The sequence below is a fragment of the Camelina sativa genome, chromosome 12 (genome assembly GCF_030686135.1).
Source record: "Camelina sativa cultivar CO46 ecotype springtype chromosome 12, ASM3068613v1".
In the NCBI taxonomy this organism is placed as follows: Eukaryota; Viridiplantae; Streptophyta; class Magnoliopsida; order Brassicales; family Brassicaceae; genus Camelina; species Camelina sativa.
This window is the reverse complement of record NC_141891.1, coordinates 2,812,561-2,826,423: the sequence shown is the minus strand read 5'-3', so window position 1 is coordinate 2,826,423 and position 13,863 is coordinate 2,812,561. Positions and strand designations below refer to the sequence as shown.

The window sequence follows — 13,863 nt, the reverse complement described above, 5'->3', positions numbered from 1 at the left end:
ACATGGGCCTAGTTTAATTTCAGTTTGGCCCTATCAAATCATAATTTTGAAAATGTCAAATCATAAGTATGCATCAGTGTGAATCCAATAGAATTAGACGCTTTAATCTTTTTAAGTTTTTAAAAAGTTGGACCCGTTTTGGTCAAAACTACTAATTTTAATGTGCACTACTAAAGCCAGGTGGCGGGTTTTGGTGTGTAAAGTCTTTGATATGCTCTCGGAACTGTTCGTATCCTAAAACTTTTATCTCTGATAACATCGGAGAAGAAAAGGAAAGTGGTCGGAGTTTAAACGTTGAGATTTGAAATTGAGAATGGCTACGCTCACTGATATATCAACCCTTGAGGAGAAGTAAGTTTTTCTTCTTCTTCACCTTTCTTTTTTTTTTTGTTTCTTTCTAATCTATCTACTCTTTTGAAAAAGTTTAGATGTGGTCGTAGGATTGGGTTTTGTCTGAATTTAAGGATTGTTTTCTTTCTGTTTCATGGTGGGTGGGATTAATTTGTTCAATTCTCTGGGTAGTTAGTTTTGGAACAGGTCTCTAGATGGACGTTAAGTGCAGGGTTCTTGAATCTTGAATGTGCTAAGTGTATTTGATTCATCTTTGGTTTTTTTAGGTACATCGAATTATGCAAGAAGCATGGAATCCTACCCAACACTTCCGTTTTATCTGCTTTCTTTGAGGTTTGATTACTTTTTTCCTTGTCTAGAAGATTGCTTCTGTTTAGCTTAATCTTAGTGTTAGTCTGTGTTTAAACTACGATTGAACCTGAATTTGAAGGCGGAGGTGAAAAAGTCAAGGAATCAAAGATGTATTATGAACCTTTATGTGGATAGAGTGAGGTACGATGACTATCACCCGCTTCTCGAGTTATCCAATGAGGTCAACACATCTGAGGTACAAGGAATTGATCTCTTTGTGAGATCCTCTTGTTCTTTAGAAGATCATCATGCATTGTCCTTAATCCGTTCTCTCAGTCCAAAACTCCGAGTTGTTCATCTACATGACTCTTTCGGGAAAAACTTCTGGCGGTAAGCAATCGTTTTATTTTTGTCTTTTTATTTCTGAAGCTGCTTTCCACTTGTCGTTTTGGTGATTTGGTTTTACTTTACAGGGACGTTTTCTTTCAAGGTTTGAGCTGCAAAGTTTTGAATGTGAGGTCTATCCATTTCCATAAGCTTAACATCGTAGGAGACTTCTCACAGCTGCACACCCTTATACTCGATAACAACCGTTTTGTTGGTTTTGGGGAAGGCTGTTTCTCTTGCATGCCCAACTTGACATATCTTTCCATGTGTGGCACTCTAGTGTCAGATCTTTGGACATCAGCTGCTGCTCTCTCGAAACTCCCTTCTCTTAAGGAACTCCGGTTTCAAATTTGGATCTCTTGCAGTGATTCTATCCCACTTAACTCACAGTCATCACCATCATCATCTACCACGGATTATAAGAACACATTTATTGAATCAAACCCTCCCATTGAAGCAGATTGGGACGTTGTTGAACAGATGGATCCTAGTTTACCTGTTGAAGAGACTCTTCATAGCATGGACTTCTCTTATAAGTTTCCTGAGCAAGATGATTCGGATTCACGTATCTCCATGTCTTCGGCGTTGTATGGAGAAGTAATCATGAGAGAAAAGGTAAAAAAAACATATATGCTTTCTTGTTTGTAAGTCAGCCAAGAAGCCACTGGGATAGTTAAAGCTGATTTATACCATTTTGGCAGGCTAGGCAAGGGAAAATGCCGTACCTACCCAAAGATGTTTCACCCGTTGGTTCGTTCACAAGGCAATTTGGGAATGTTGGGTTGAAATATATTTCCTCTAAAGCATCACCGATATGTTCTGAAAAGCATTACAGGATGTATATGATAAACTCTCTGCCCACATTAAAAGTGTTGGACAATTTGGCTATCAGAAAGAGTGATAGAGACAGGGCCATTGAAACTTATTCCGCAAACTTTGAGGTCTTACCGTACAAAAGAAAGAAGGAAAGTGTCGTTAGAGTCCTTGAGAAGCGTGAAACGAGATCAAGCAAAGGGAAGTCTCAGAATTTCTATAATAGGTCGCTTTGTGCAGCTAAAATGGGTTCTTCTGCTTTGCCTCTTTTGCATTCACTTCCATTTTTGGGTAGTAGGAATCATCAGGACGATAATAACAGTCAGTTAAGTCCAAGGCAGTTTGAGTACCATCCACTGGATCCTAGCCTAATGGTATTTGGGACTTTGGATGGCGAGGTGGTTGTTCTCAATCACGAAAGCGGGAAAATTGTCCGTTACATCTCATCTCATGGATCTCAAAGTAGCATCTTGGGACTTTGCTGGCTTAAGATATATCCATCTATGGTAGGGTTTCAATTTTTTTTACAGGCTCTGTTCCTTTCAGTTGTGTTAGTTGTTACCTAGCAATTTTTTTTTATCTCAAAAGTGTTTTGTCTCTTTCAGGTTATAGCTGGCTCAGCCAATGGATCATTGAAGCTGTACGACATCCAAAAAGCGTCATCAGTGGTTACTAGTAACAGTCACTTCACGTCTGGTTCTGTGACTTTTGATGAGTTTGACCAATTAACTTCGGTTCATGCTAATTCGACGGACCAACTATTTCTTGCTAGCGGATACTCAAAGGATGTGGCTTTGTATGACATTGGTAGTGGAACACGCCTACAGGTTTTTGCTAATATGCATCAAGAGCATATTAACGTAGTGAAGTTTTCCAACCATACCCCTTTTCTTTTTGCGACATCTTCTTTCGATAAAGATGTCAAGCTATGGGATTTGAGACAAGAGCCAACCCGACCATGCTACACTGCTTCTAGTACCAAAGGAAATGTGATGGTTTGCTTTTCTCCAGATGATCGTTATCTTCTAGCATCAGCAGTGGATAACGAGGTACACTGATGGACCATTTAGTTCAACTTACGTATAAACACAAAAAAGACATCATATATATTCGCCTTTTCGATATATTTGGTGTTCTTCTAACAAAATCTATTGACCATTTGTGCCAGGTGAGACAGCTTTTGACAGTTGATGGAAGGCTTCATCTGAACTTTGAGATAGTGCCGAAAGTAAGCTCCATGAACTATACTAGATCGTACTACATGAATGGTAATGACTACATCATCAGTGGAAGCTGCGATGAGAATGTGATCCGTGTTTGTTGTGCTCAAACTGGAAGGCGCCTTAGGGATGTAACTCTAGAGGTAGATTGTTTTGTCTTCTAAACACCTATTAACGTAGAAACGCAAACGCAAAGAAACAATTGTCTATAATTTTATAAACGGTATGAATGTGAGCTGCTGAGTGTAGAGAGCAGCATATGACTTAACACTATGTGATTTGGGTTTGGGTGGCAGGGAAACCGCTCGGAATTTTCTATGATGTATGTTCAGTCTCTACGCGGTGACCCCTTCAGGGTAAGTTAACATGATGTAAGTTAATCTTTGTATTCGATAAATGGCATTTTATTAAAACTTGTGTATGGTTTGGTTGATCTCATGCAGGATTTTAACATGAGTGTTTTGGCTGCGTACACACGGTCAAGCTCAGTGTCTGAAATAGTCAAGGTAAACATGATTATTGAAACCACATCTTGGTGTTGTTATATTAGATAAAGTGGCCCCAATTCTTGAAGTTAAAAGCTCTAATTGATGATGATGATGATGATGACAGGTGAATTTGTTAGCGTCAAGAGATTCAACAGAAGAAGAATCTCATGGTCTACGTTCCGGCCCTTCAAGTAGCATGGGAGGCTGAAGATTTATTAAACAAACAAATGCTTTTTATTTGGTTCCTTTACCAAAAAAAAACAAGTGACACACACCATTGTAGATGCTTATTGTTGTTGTAATTTATATAGTACTAAAAGAATACTGTAAGAAAGAATAATAAACGAAAATGTTATTTTCTTTTAAAATAGTGTTAGGTCGAACCAGGAGGAGCTGTGCGACTTGATAAGTGTAGTATAAAACAAAACTTGAGAAGGAACAAAAGGATAACACAAAACCTCTCTTCGTCTTCCACACTCACACACGCAGAGACGCAGTCACAAACACAATGGCTCTTTCTTCAGGAATCTTATCTACTACGACCTTTCTCTGCGTCGATACGGCGCCGTTCCGCAGCTCTCTCTTGTCTCCCTCTTCGCTCCGTTTGTCTCCTCGTCATCCAGCGGCTAACCTGCGCGTTTCCGCGACGGCGGCGGCGTCTTCCGAGCCGGCAGTCACCAAGACCAGAGAGCCACGTGGCATCATGAAACCTCGCCCTGTGACCCAGGAGATGCAGGATATAGTCGGCGTTCCAGAAATCCCTCGCACTCAAGCTCTTAAACGCATTTGGGCTTACATCAAGGAACACGACCTTCAAGTAATATATAAATCACTCTTCTTTTACTTACTCTCTCTCTCTCTCTGGAATGATGATACACGACTCTAATTGTGGTAATTTGTCTTTAGGGTAAGGTTTTTGAGGTTTTGGTGTTTGTTTCAGACTCATTGAGGGGTTTTTTTTTTTAGGTAGATAAAAAACTAAAGTGGGGTTGTTTGAATTGCTTATGGGTTCAGATAGAGAGGTTTTGTAAGAACTGTATAAGGGTTTCCTTGTGGTGTGTTGTTTAGCTGAATGAATCTTGTGTTGTTTAGAGACATCTGAAACAGCTTCTTTTTGATAAGGCTCTATGTTATTGTGTTTGTTTCCTTCATGCTTGATATGATAAAACTTGAAAGAATTCAACTGATTGTGAGATTGAATTTGGGGTTTTGAACTTGTTTCTTTTTTATATGACTGGTTAATTGCTTCATATTGTTGTGATGATAAACTTTGGTTGACGTGTTTTAAGTGAGAACTTTTTTGATGTTCTTTGGACATTGTTGTAGTTGACGAATGTGTTACTTATGTATTTAGGATTGATTAGATTATTCATAGACTAGATCCTGTTTAATGACTCTTTGCGCTCTGCTTTACTTGTTCTGTCTAGATTCTCACTCAATTGTTCCTTTTGCTAAAAAAATTTAAGAAAAATAAACATCTTTCGAGACAACAATAATAATGTGTATAGTATCTTCTAATCTATCTGTGTAAGCTTGGTGGCTAAATGAATAATAATGTTTGTATCTCCAGGATCCACAGAACAAGAGGGATATACTCTGCGACGAGAAGCTGAAGAAGATATTTGAAGGCAAAGAGCGTGTTGGGTTCTTGGAGATTGCAAAGCTCATTGGTCCTCACTTTCTCTGAATGAGAGACTTTTGGCAGGCTGGGAGAAGACTATATCATTGGCCGCCTATGTTTTGCTCAACTATTAAAAATGGCCATGAAAGATCAGATTATTTACATATATATATTAGTAAAAACAATTAGGTTTTAAGAAGTTTTATACAACCAAGTAGTAGTTATATAATTAAGCCTTTTTGGAGACTATCTTTTTGTCGGTTATGTGCTCTCATTGCTTCCTGTTGCAGTTAAAAATATTCCTCTTTTTCTGTCTTAGGACATGAAATCTTCTTATCTAATGCATCCGTTCTTCAATGAAGAATCTTCATATTATCTACTTTGATTTCACATTTTAATATTCACTTCTCCATAATTGCGGGGCACAAACAAATATGGAGGATCCATCCATCGTCACACATTTAGACACTCAAAACACCCATATGGGCTTGGTCTTTCCTTTGTTCTTGTCCATATCAACTTTTCCTTTTGTGTCAATTGGGCTTAGATAAATTGGCTATAGAAAAGACGGGTGATAAAAGTGGATTTTTTTCAGCCTTTGGACTTTGATGATTGAAGGTTCTTGAATGCTAAAGTGAGTGCACATTAGTTAATCCTGAAGAAGTTTGAGACGAACTCACTCATTGGTCGTTTGGTTGTGTTGTGTACCACTAGAAACCACATAGTACTAATATTATTTGGCCTTCCTTCACTTTTGAATCACAAACTTACAAGGTTCCTCCACAATATATATCCATTGTGAAGTAGTAGTTGTCACATTCCGTATTCTACGTTTATGAATTTGTTATTTCAGCGATTCAGATTTTATTTATTTATTTGTTCGAAATACATGGAAAATTTGACAATATAATATCCATACTAATTTTTTTAATATTTATTGACAAATAATTTTCAATATTTTTTTAAATGGGAATTTGGATATTTTAGTTTGAAACTAATTAAATCCTTTTTCGTTACAAGGCAACAAGGTATGAGCTGAGCAACCCTAATTCTCAATAGTATAATTTTTGGTAACCAATTGTTGATAGATTCGTGCCATGGAGTTGATTAATGGTGATTGCACGTACATGATAATCTATTATTTAATAATAATACAATAGTTCTAAAACTCCATATATTTTAATATAATTTTGGTAGTAGATCTCCATATATTTTAATTATTTAGTATAATTTTGGTAGTACAGTAAAACCTCTATAAATTAATAAGGTCGGGACCATGAAATTTTATTAATTTATAGAGGTTTTAATTTATTGATAAATTAATAATTATTAAATTATCGATAAATTAATATTTTATTAATTTATGAAGAGATTTTTAATTTTTATAATTTAAAAAATTTATATTATAAAATAAGATATTTTGTTATCATTCATAATATTAAAGAATTTTCTTAATTTATAATCTTGGCTATCGTAATTGTTAAGTTTAGAGTTTAGGTAAAAATTTATGATAAATTTTAGAAATTTAGATTTAAGAAGAAATTGCTACTATAATTCATGGTAATGATGAAGTCAAAGAAGATATTACGGTAATTTTAAAACCAATTACATGTAAAAATAGAAATTATCGCATTAAGGATACTCCATAATTTTTGGATGTGATTTGAGAAGACGGCAATGAAAAAGATTAGAGATGAACTCCAATAAGAATGCAAATGGAAGAATATGCAAGCAACAATAAAGTCATATTTCACTAGATTTTCTTATATATATATTAATATTATTTTGATTATTAATTTATGATACTGATGGGACCATATTCTTATATAGGATTTCTGAAAAAAATATTATCTTATTAATTTATCGAAATATGTCATTTTTTACACCGACCCAACTCGGGACCAGAAGAATTTATTAATTTATAGCGAGTATTAATTTAAAAAGTATTAATTTATAGAGGTTCTACTGTAGATCTCCATATATTTTAATATAATTTTGGTAATGGCTAACAATAATATTTCCTTGCTTTTGGTTAATATATTTGTGATTTTGGTAGTGTGGATCTGCTTATTTTAAATAAGAAAGTCCGACCCAAATAGCATCTCTGATAGAGCTGCAAACATCCATTTGGCTGCTTGTTGTGTAATTGCAGGTACTCTGACAAATAAGTTGCATGAGGAGTTTCGGCTTCTACTCCTACTCCATTAGTAAGTTGCCTTAATACACATTCCCATGAAGTTGCCAAACATGTTCTTCTGATGTCTAATGTCCTCTTCTACTCCATCAGGTAGGTTGTTGTTGTTGATATTGTCCAAAGTTTGTACAGTCATATACGGTCACTATCAAAATCGTCTGTATATTAAAATATGGAAATCACGAGTACATAGTATTTAAATCTAAGGATGAAAAATCTTTTTCTAAGACTAAGGATGAAAAATCTTCAAGTGCTACCATTGAATCTGATGCACCAGTCAAATCTTTCTTCATGAGCAGCAAGTGTAGTCTGAATTGGTTCTTGTACTGAAAGCACGTCATGTTCCGCACAAGGCACTTGTTGACTTGGTCACATCACATTTGCGTTGCAAGCCATGTTTTGCGATTCCAGCGGTTGTGATTCAAGTGTTGATTTCAAACGCGATTCAGTCATTGTCTTCATCTTACGGGTCTTAGCAGATTCATCTCTATGTCGCTACAGAATTTGATCGTGCTTGGCGATCAACCTGACCCAGTTCTGGATCATCTCTACTCTAGCACCAAACCGCATCACTAAAACCGTCCTTAAGCTGTTCCCAAGATATATGATAGGAAACATTTTTGTTCTTCTCGATCGAACCAAGACGCAGCGTCACCATCAAGCCAATTTGTTCTCCTCTGAGTAAGTATGGCGATAAAACTGATCTTCCAACGCTGATATCCACTGTTTCCGATCACTATGCTCATCCTCAAAGATCGGAAAAACTCAACAAACAAAACTCATGGCGTTAGATTCAATCCGAGCACACAAACCCACCAACTTGATAAGCTTCTAACTAGTAAAACTGTTATGGATGAGAAAGGCTTAGTCCAAAATACTTGTTTATCTAACAAAATAAAAAGAGTAAAATTTATTTAAACCGCCCTGTCACACTAATAATATTTATTAATTTCGTACGAGGCACAACAACAACAATAACGCCCCAGAATCTTTCCCTTGGTTATCGCATATCCAATTATTCCAAAATTACATAAAAGAGTTGAGAACAAAATATTAATAATTCCGAAAACGACGCAACGAAAAAAGAAAGAAGAGAATGATTCGTCTCCGTTACAGCCTTCTCCGATATTGTAACCGTCGTCTCTTCCACCGTCTTCCTCGACCTTTCTCCTCCTATTCTCGGCCAACCCCCGGTTCTTCAGGTCCTTCTTTGAATCTCAACAAACCTAAACTCACACCTCCTCCTCCGCCGCCACACCAATCACGAGGTCTTCTCCCGTCGTTTCGCACCCTCTCTCCAACTTCTTCCTTCTCTAAGAAATCCGTTTTTGTTCTCTCCGCCGCCGCTTTATCCACCGCGGTTGCGTATTCCGCTGTATTCCCTTCCGATCATGACCAATCTAATCGTAACCCTAGCGGGAACAGCCGTGTCTACGAGTCTATCGAGGACGCTGTTCAGAAATCCGGGAATTCGTTGAGGAGAGTGGTTCACCATGCTCGACAAACCGGTGTTGCGGCCTCGGTTCTTTGGCAGTCGCTTAGGTCGGTGCTCTCTTCGGCCAATCATGAGGTGCGTGCGGGATTCGAGCTTCGGGTGGCTGCTCTTTTAGCCGATATAGCCTCCGCTAATGCTGCTCGTAGAGCTGCTCTCGTTGGAGCTGGCAGTGGTGCGGTTGTTGATTGGTTGTTGGAGACGGTTGCCCTTCCAGGTGATAGAATTGGGGCACAGGACGAAGCGGCTAGGGCTCTGGCTTATCTTATTGCTGATCCCACTGTGCGTAAAGACGCTCTTGGAAGGCCCGATGCAGTCCCCAAGCTGCTGAGGTTCATATTCTCCTGTCAACCAAAAAACAAAAAGGTGCGTTTTGCTTCCACTAGTTGCTTCAATTGCATAATCGAAAAGATTGTTCTGGTTAGATGTAATGGATATTGACTAGCTAGCTGATATGAATCTAGGTAGCAATTTAGGATTTAAACAGTATTTCTATGATCATCAAGTAGTTGTTGTAGAAGAGTTTTGTGTTTCTCTAGGGTTGTTTATCATGTGTCCAGTTGTAGATTTCTCAATCCTATTAACACATGAGAAGCTTTTTAAAACATATGAGTCTTGATACTGCGATGGTTATGGTTGTGTTTTGTCATTGATATATAGCTTTTCTTTGGGAGCAGCACTCAAGACGTAGTTCATTCGATATTTCTGATTCTTTGAAAGGTAGGAGCATGCTTGTGGCTGCCATAATGGATATTGTCACTTCCAACTGTGACACAATAGAAAAGGCACCGTTTAAGTCATCATTGCCAGGAAATGCTACGATGAGAGATATCGCTGCCGCAATTCAAGTAATTGAGGAAGGTGGTATGTATTTTGATGAGCCAGAAGAAGATGATGACAGTGACGATGGAAGAAGTGGGATTAAGGGGATTGGAATTAAAATCCTTGAAGGAACCACAGTTCTGGGACTATCAAGAACCAGTGGGCTTGCGCCGTTGGGTGACCTTAATGCTAATGCGGGAGAGGGGACTCCTAAAACATTTGCATTGCTTAGTAAACATGATAATTCGTCACAAGCTAATTTGTCATCTGCCGTCATTCCTGGCCTTTGGGATGATTTACATTGTCAACACGTCGCAGTGCCATTTGCTGCCTGGGCCCTGGCAAACTGGGCAATGGCTTCTGATACAAATAGATCTCATATTCAAGAACTTGATCGTGATGGGCAAGTTGTCATGACAGCCTTAATGGCACCGGAGAGGACTGTGAAGTGGCATGGGAGTTTGGTGGCTCGGCTCTTGTTAGAGGATCTCAGTCTTCCATTAAGCGATTCTGTTTCCGACTGGAGCTCCAGTTTGCTTGCCACTGTTTCACATGCCTGTAAAACTGAGGACATCTCTTTGGCTCAAGTTGCGTTGTCTGCCTTTTTAGTTTCTGTTGAAAGAAGTGACAAAGCACAGAAGATGGTAATGGAGAAGGGTCTTCATCTGATGAGAGATAGTGCTAGGAAAACAAGCAAGCACAAAGCCGTGCAAGAAGGTTTGTCAAAGGCACTAGAATTACTCTGTGCTGGTGACATGCATTTATCACTTGAAGAGAGTCAGAAATGGTCCGGAATACTACTTTCATGGGTTCTTGGAAAAGTTGCATCTGATACTGTCCAATCTTCAGCAAGAAGAATCCTTTCACGCACGTTTGAAGACTATGGACCACACTCTGTCCCGATTTCTCAGGGATGGTTAACCCTTATAATGAATGAGATTTTGAACCACAGTAAGGCGTTGTCAGCTAAAGGAGCTAGCCTACCTAAAAACGAGAAACCAAAGGTGCATAATATTTTGGTCATTGATTATGTTATCTGAACAGAGCATTGTTACGAATTATGTATATTTAGTTCAGTTACAACTTTCAGTTTTTAGATTTAATATATAACAGCTATTTACTTTCTCATATACAGGTAGATCAGTCAAAAGTTTCTTCTGCTACTCAGTCAACCAATCAGTTAGCAGGGGCTGTGGTCAATCTTGCCATGGCTCAACTGGGTACTGTCCCGGATTCTGTCAGTAATGTTCCACTGGCAGATCTGCTCCTTTCAGAGCCTTTTGCGGTACCAATTAAGAACTTAAAGAAGGATACCGCCCCTAAATTTAATGCTGCTGAGTCTGCATTGGCAACCCTTAAGGCAATCAAGTCACTGACTGATGTTTGTGCTGAAGATTCTGTATGCCAGAACAAAATAGTTGATTTTGGTATTCTTTGTTTACTAAGGCGCTTTCTGTTATGTGATGATTATGAGAAGTTAGGTGCGATAGAAGCTTATGATGCATCCAGAGCCCTAGAGGCTCGCGAGAGAACTCCTGATAGTCTTGGTGAATCTTCAATCACAGATACGCAGGATCCATGTAGTGTTAGAGTCCCAGCTAGTGCGCACATCCGAAGGCATGCTGCTAGATTGCTAACTATTCTTTCGCTTCTTCCGCAAGTCCAGAAGATCATTTTAGCTGATGAAACGTGGTGCAAATGGCTTGATGATTGTGCAAGAGGAAAAATTTCTGGTTGCAGTGACCCTAAGACACAAAGTTATGCAAGGGCTTCTTTGTTAAACGTATATTGCAATCAGCAAGATGGTAGTGAATCTGGAAACGGTGGCAGTTCCAAGCCAGACATCTCAGACACGAACAGCAACTGTCCTCGCTACGGAGACATGATATTTTTGATTAATCCTGGACTAGCCCATTGGAAGTGTCCTGAAAAAGAACAACAAAGTGGTAAGAAGAACGAGACCGCTAGTGAAGGTGAATCAGCAAATGCTGCTGATGCAGTAAGAGATCATGTCGGCGATGCTAGCGATCTGTCTAGTTCAATGGTACCTTCCAGCAGTGGTTCGCGTGTGAATGATCCTGAATTTGATGTTATCTTTCTTCATGGCTTGCGTGGTGGACCTTTTAAAACTTGGCGAATTGCTGAGGACAAGTCCTCTACCAAATCTGGCTTGGTGGAGAAGATTGACCAGGAAGCAGGAAAGCTGGGAACATTTTGGCCGAGTGAGTGGCTTTCAAATGATTTTCCTCAAGCTCGCTTGTTTACCCTTAAATACAAGGTATGACTGAGATTTACCCTATTTTGATGCATGCATAACCTACTTTGTTTGACAAAAGAAAATGCTTAAACCTACTTGTGGGGACCTTCGTAACTACTGTTTGATCTATATGTTGTGTACTCATCTGTTCCCTGGTTGCCATTTTGATTCTCCTTGAACTATTTGATACAGACGAACCTCACAGAATGGTCTGGAGCTAGCTTGCCTCTTCAGGTACATTCGTTATCATTAATTAGTTTAGGAAATTATACCCCTTCTTTAAATTCTTGAGAGTAGTATTCTGCGGTAATTCTTTTATAAATGAAACACATATACCAATAATGTATGTTAAACCCTTGGTCAATATAAGCTTGCTGCAGTTTTAGGACAAAAGAGTAGATGAATAATATTTTGCTAATTTGCAGGAAGTTAGTTCTATGATATTGGACAAGCTTGTCTCGGCAGGCATTGGAGACAGACCTGTTGTTTTTGTGACTCACAGGTGTGACATCTCTTATGTTACCTGTCAATAGATATTTCTTTTTGCAAGCTTATTTTCCCCATCTAGTGTCATCAGTGATTTATACTGGCTGGTCTGTTAATTATTAAGGCTACATCTTGGTGTTTGTCTCAGTAGTGAATTACTTCATTGAATTGACATGTTGTCTCCTGGAACATGAATTCATGAATTTTGATAAAGTAATGTTCATGTTGCAGTATGGGAGGCCTTGTCGTGAAGCAGATGTTACACAAAGCAAAGGAAGAAAAACTTGATAAACTAGTTAATAACACCGCTGGAGTTGTAAGTATCAACACGTCATACATTTCTGGTTTTCTAAGCATCATATTTCTCTATCTTCTTGGGCTTTGTCTTAGCAAATTAGCTCTGTATAAAATATATAATGTCAACACTTGCAGATATTCTACAGTTGCCCACATTTCGGCAGCAAGCTAGCAGATATGCCGTGGCGAATGGGCCTTGTGTTGCGCCCGGCTCCATCTGTTAGTAAATACGATTCCTTTATTGAGCTGATTTAATCCTTTTACACCATCTCCAAATTTTTGTCTCTCTCTCTATCTGCCTAATGAGCTTTATGGATGATGAATTGTGATAGATAGGAGAGCTACGAAGTGGTTCACCAAGACTAGTGGAGCTGAATGACTTGCTTCGACAGCTCCATAAGAAAGGGGTTGTTGAAGTCCTTAGTTTCTGTGAGGTTGTTGATTTATTGGATAACACTTAATAAGAATTCTCTTTAGATTGGTCACCACATTACACGATGCTAATTAGAATGACTGTTTCATCATCTAATGGCAGACAAAAGTAACACCAATAGTGGAAGGCTATGGAGGATGGGCTTTTAGGATGGAGATTGTGCCAATTGAATCAGCATACCCAGGATTTGGTGAACTTGTTGTAAGTAGCTCTCCATTTATTGAAAAAACTTGGAAATCCAAAACTGTTGGTTGCTTACTTGAAGAATATTGTGAAACAGGTGTTGGAGTCAACAGACCATATAAATTCATGTAAACCACTGAGTCGGTCGGATCCATCATATACTGAGGCGTTGCAGTTCCTGCGCAAGCTAAGCACACAGAGATCAAAGTCTCATGTTAAACAGGAATCTGGGATACATGATTGATTTAACCACACGGGTACGTAGGTAAACGGAAGAACCCTCGAAGAACGAAGAATCAAGAGTGTGGTTTGGTGAGACAGACAGTGGGTTTTAGGCTTTTAATTGACGTAAACACAGTCAATATAGTTTTCCAATTTCTTCTCTGTGTACATAAAAAAGAAACAGGGCGTAGGTTCGTTTTACACATTGTTTCATTTGTATTATTACTGAACTAAACTTTGGAGTAAATATAAAGAATGATTCTCAAATTTCATTGCCAAAGGTATGAAACGAAGTAATTTAAATCT

At 38.5% G+C, this 13,863-nt stretch overlaps 3 protein-coding genes across 9 annotated transcripts; all 3 read left to right on the top strand.

The window, feature by feature from the left end:
* The first annotated feature begins 89 nt into the window (after positions 1 to 89).
* Positions 90 to 3,918, top strand: LOC104729800 (protein DWD HYPERSENSITIVE TO UV-B 1). Its single transcript, XM_010448805.3, has 10 exons — positions 90 to 351; positions 618 to 684; positions 782 to 1,032; positions 1,116 to 1,644; positions 1,731 to 2,348; positions 2,448 to 2,891; positions 3,011 to 3,205; positions 3,359 to 3,418; positions 3,506 to 3,568; positions 3,675 to 3,918. The coding sequence occupies exons 1-10, from the start codon at positions 314 to 316 to the stop codon at positions 3,756 to 3,758; spliced, it is 2,349 nt and encodes a 782-aa protein (XP_010447107.2). The 5' UTR covers positions 90 to 313; the 3' UTR covers positions 3,759 to 3,918.
* A 27-nt stretch (positions 3,919 to 3,945) lies between these two features.
* Positions 3,946 to 5,546, top strand: LOC104729799 (upstream activation factor subunit UAF30). Its single transcript, XM_010448804.3, has 2 exons — positions 3,946 to 4,367; positions 5,121 to 5,546. Exons 1-2 carry the CDS (start codon positions 4,059 to 4,061, stop codon positions 5,235 to 5,237), a joined length of 426 nt encoding a protein of 141 aa, XP_010447106.1. The 5' UTR covers positions 3,946 to 4,058; the 3' UTR covers positions 5,238 to 5,546.
* A 2,745-nt stretch (positions 5,547 to 8,291) lies between these two features.
* LOC104729798 (uncharacterized) lies at positions 8,292 to 13,824 on the top strand. 7 transcript variants are annotated; one of them, XM_087477496.1, is made up of 10 exons: positions 8,292 to 9,223; positions 9,578 to 10,683; positions 10,815 to 11,957; positions 12,129 to 12,170; positions 12,362 to 12,438; positions 12,654 to 12,738; positions 12,855 to 12,938; positions 13,052 to 13,153; positions 13,255 to 13,353; positions 13,433 to 13,824. In XM_087477496.1, exons 2-10 carry the CDS (start codon positions 9,586 to 9,588, stop codon positions 13,577 to 13,579), a joined length of 2,877 nt encoding a protein of 958 aa, XP_087333622.1. In that variant the 5' UTR covers positions 8,292 to 9,223; positions 9,578 to 9,585; the 3' UTR covers positions 13,580 to 13,824. The 7 variants fall into 7 exon arrangements, 4 of the variants coding, with proteins under 4 accessions (XP_087333622.1, XP_087333621.1, XP_087333619.1 ...); XR_015573795.1 differs by having other exon boundaries at positions 8,342 to 9,223; positions 9,518 to 10,683; positions 12,855 to 12,942; XM_087477495.1 differs by having other exon boundaries at positions 8,342 to 9,223; positions 9,518 to 10,683.
* Positions 13,825 to 13,863: the final 39 nt, after the last annotated feature.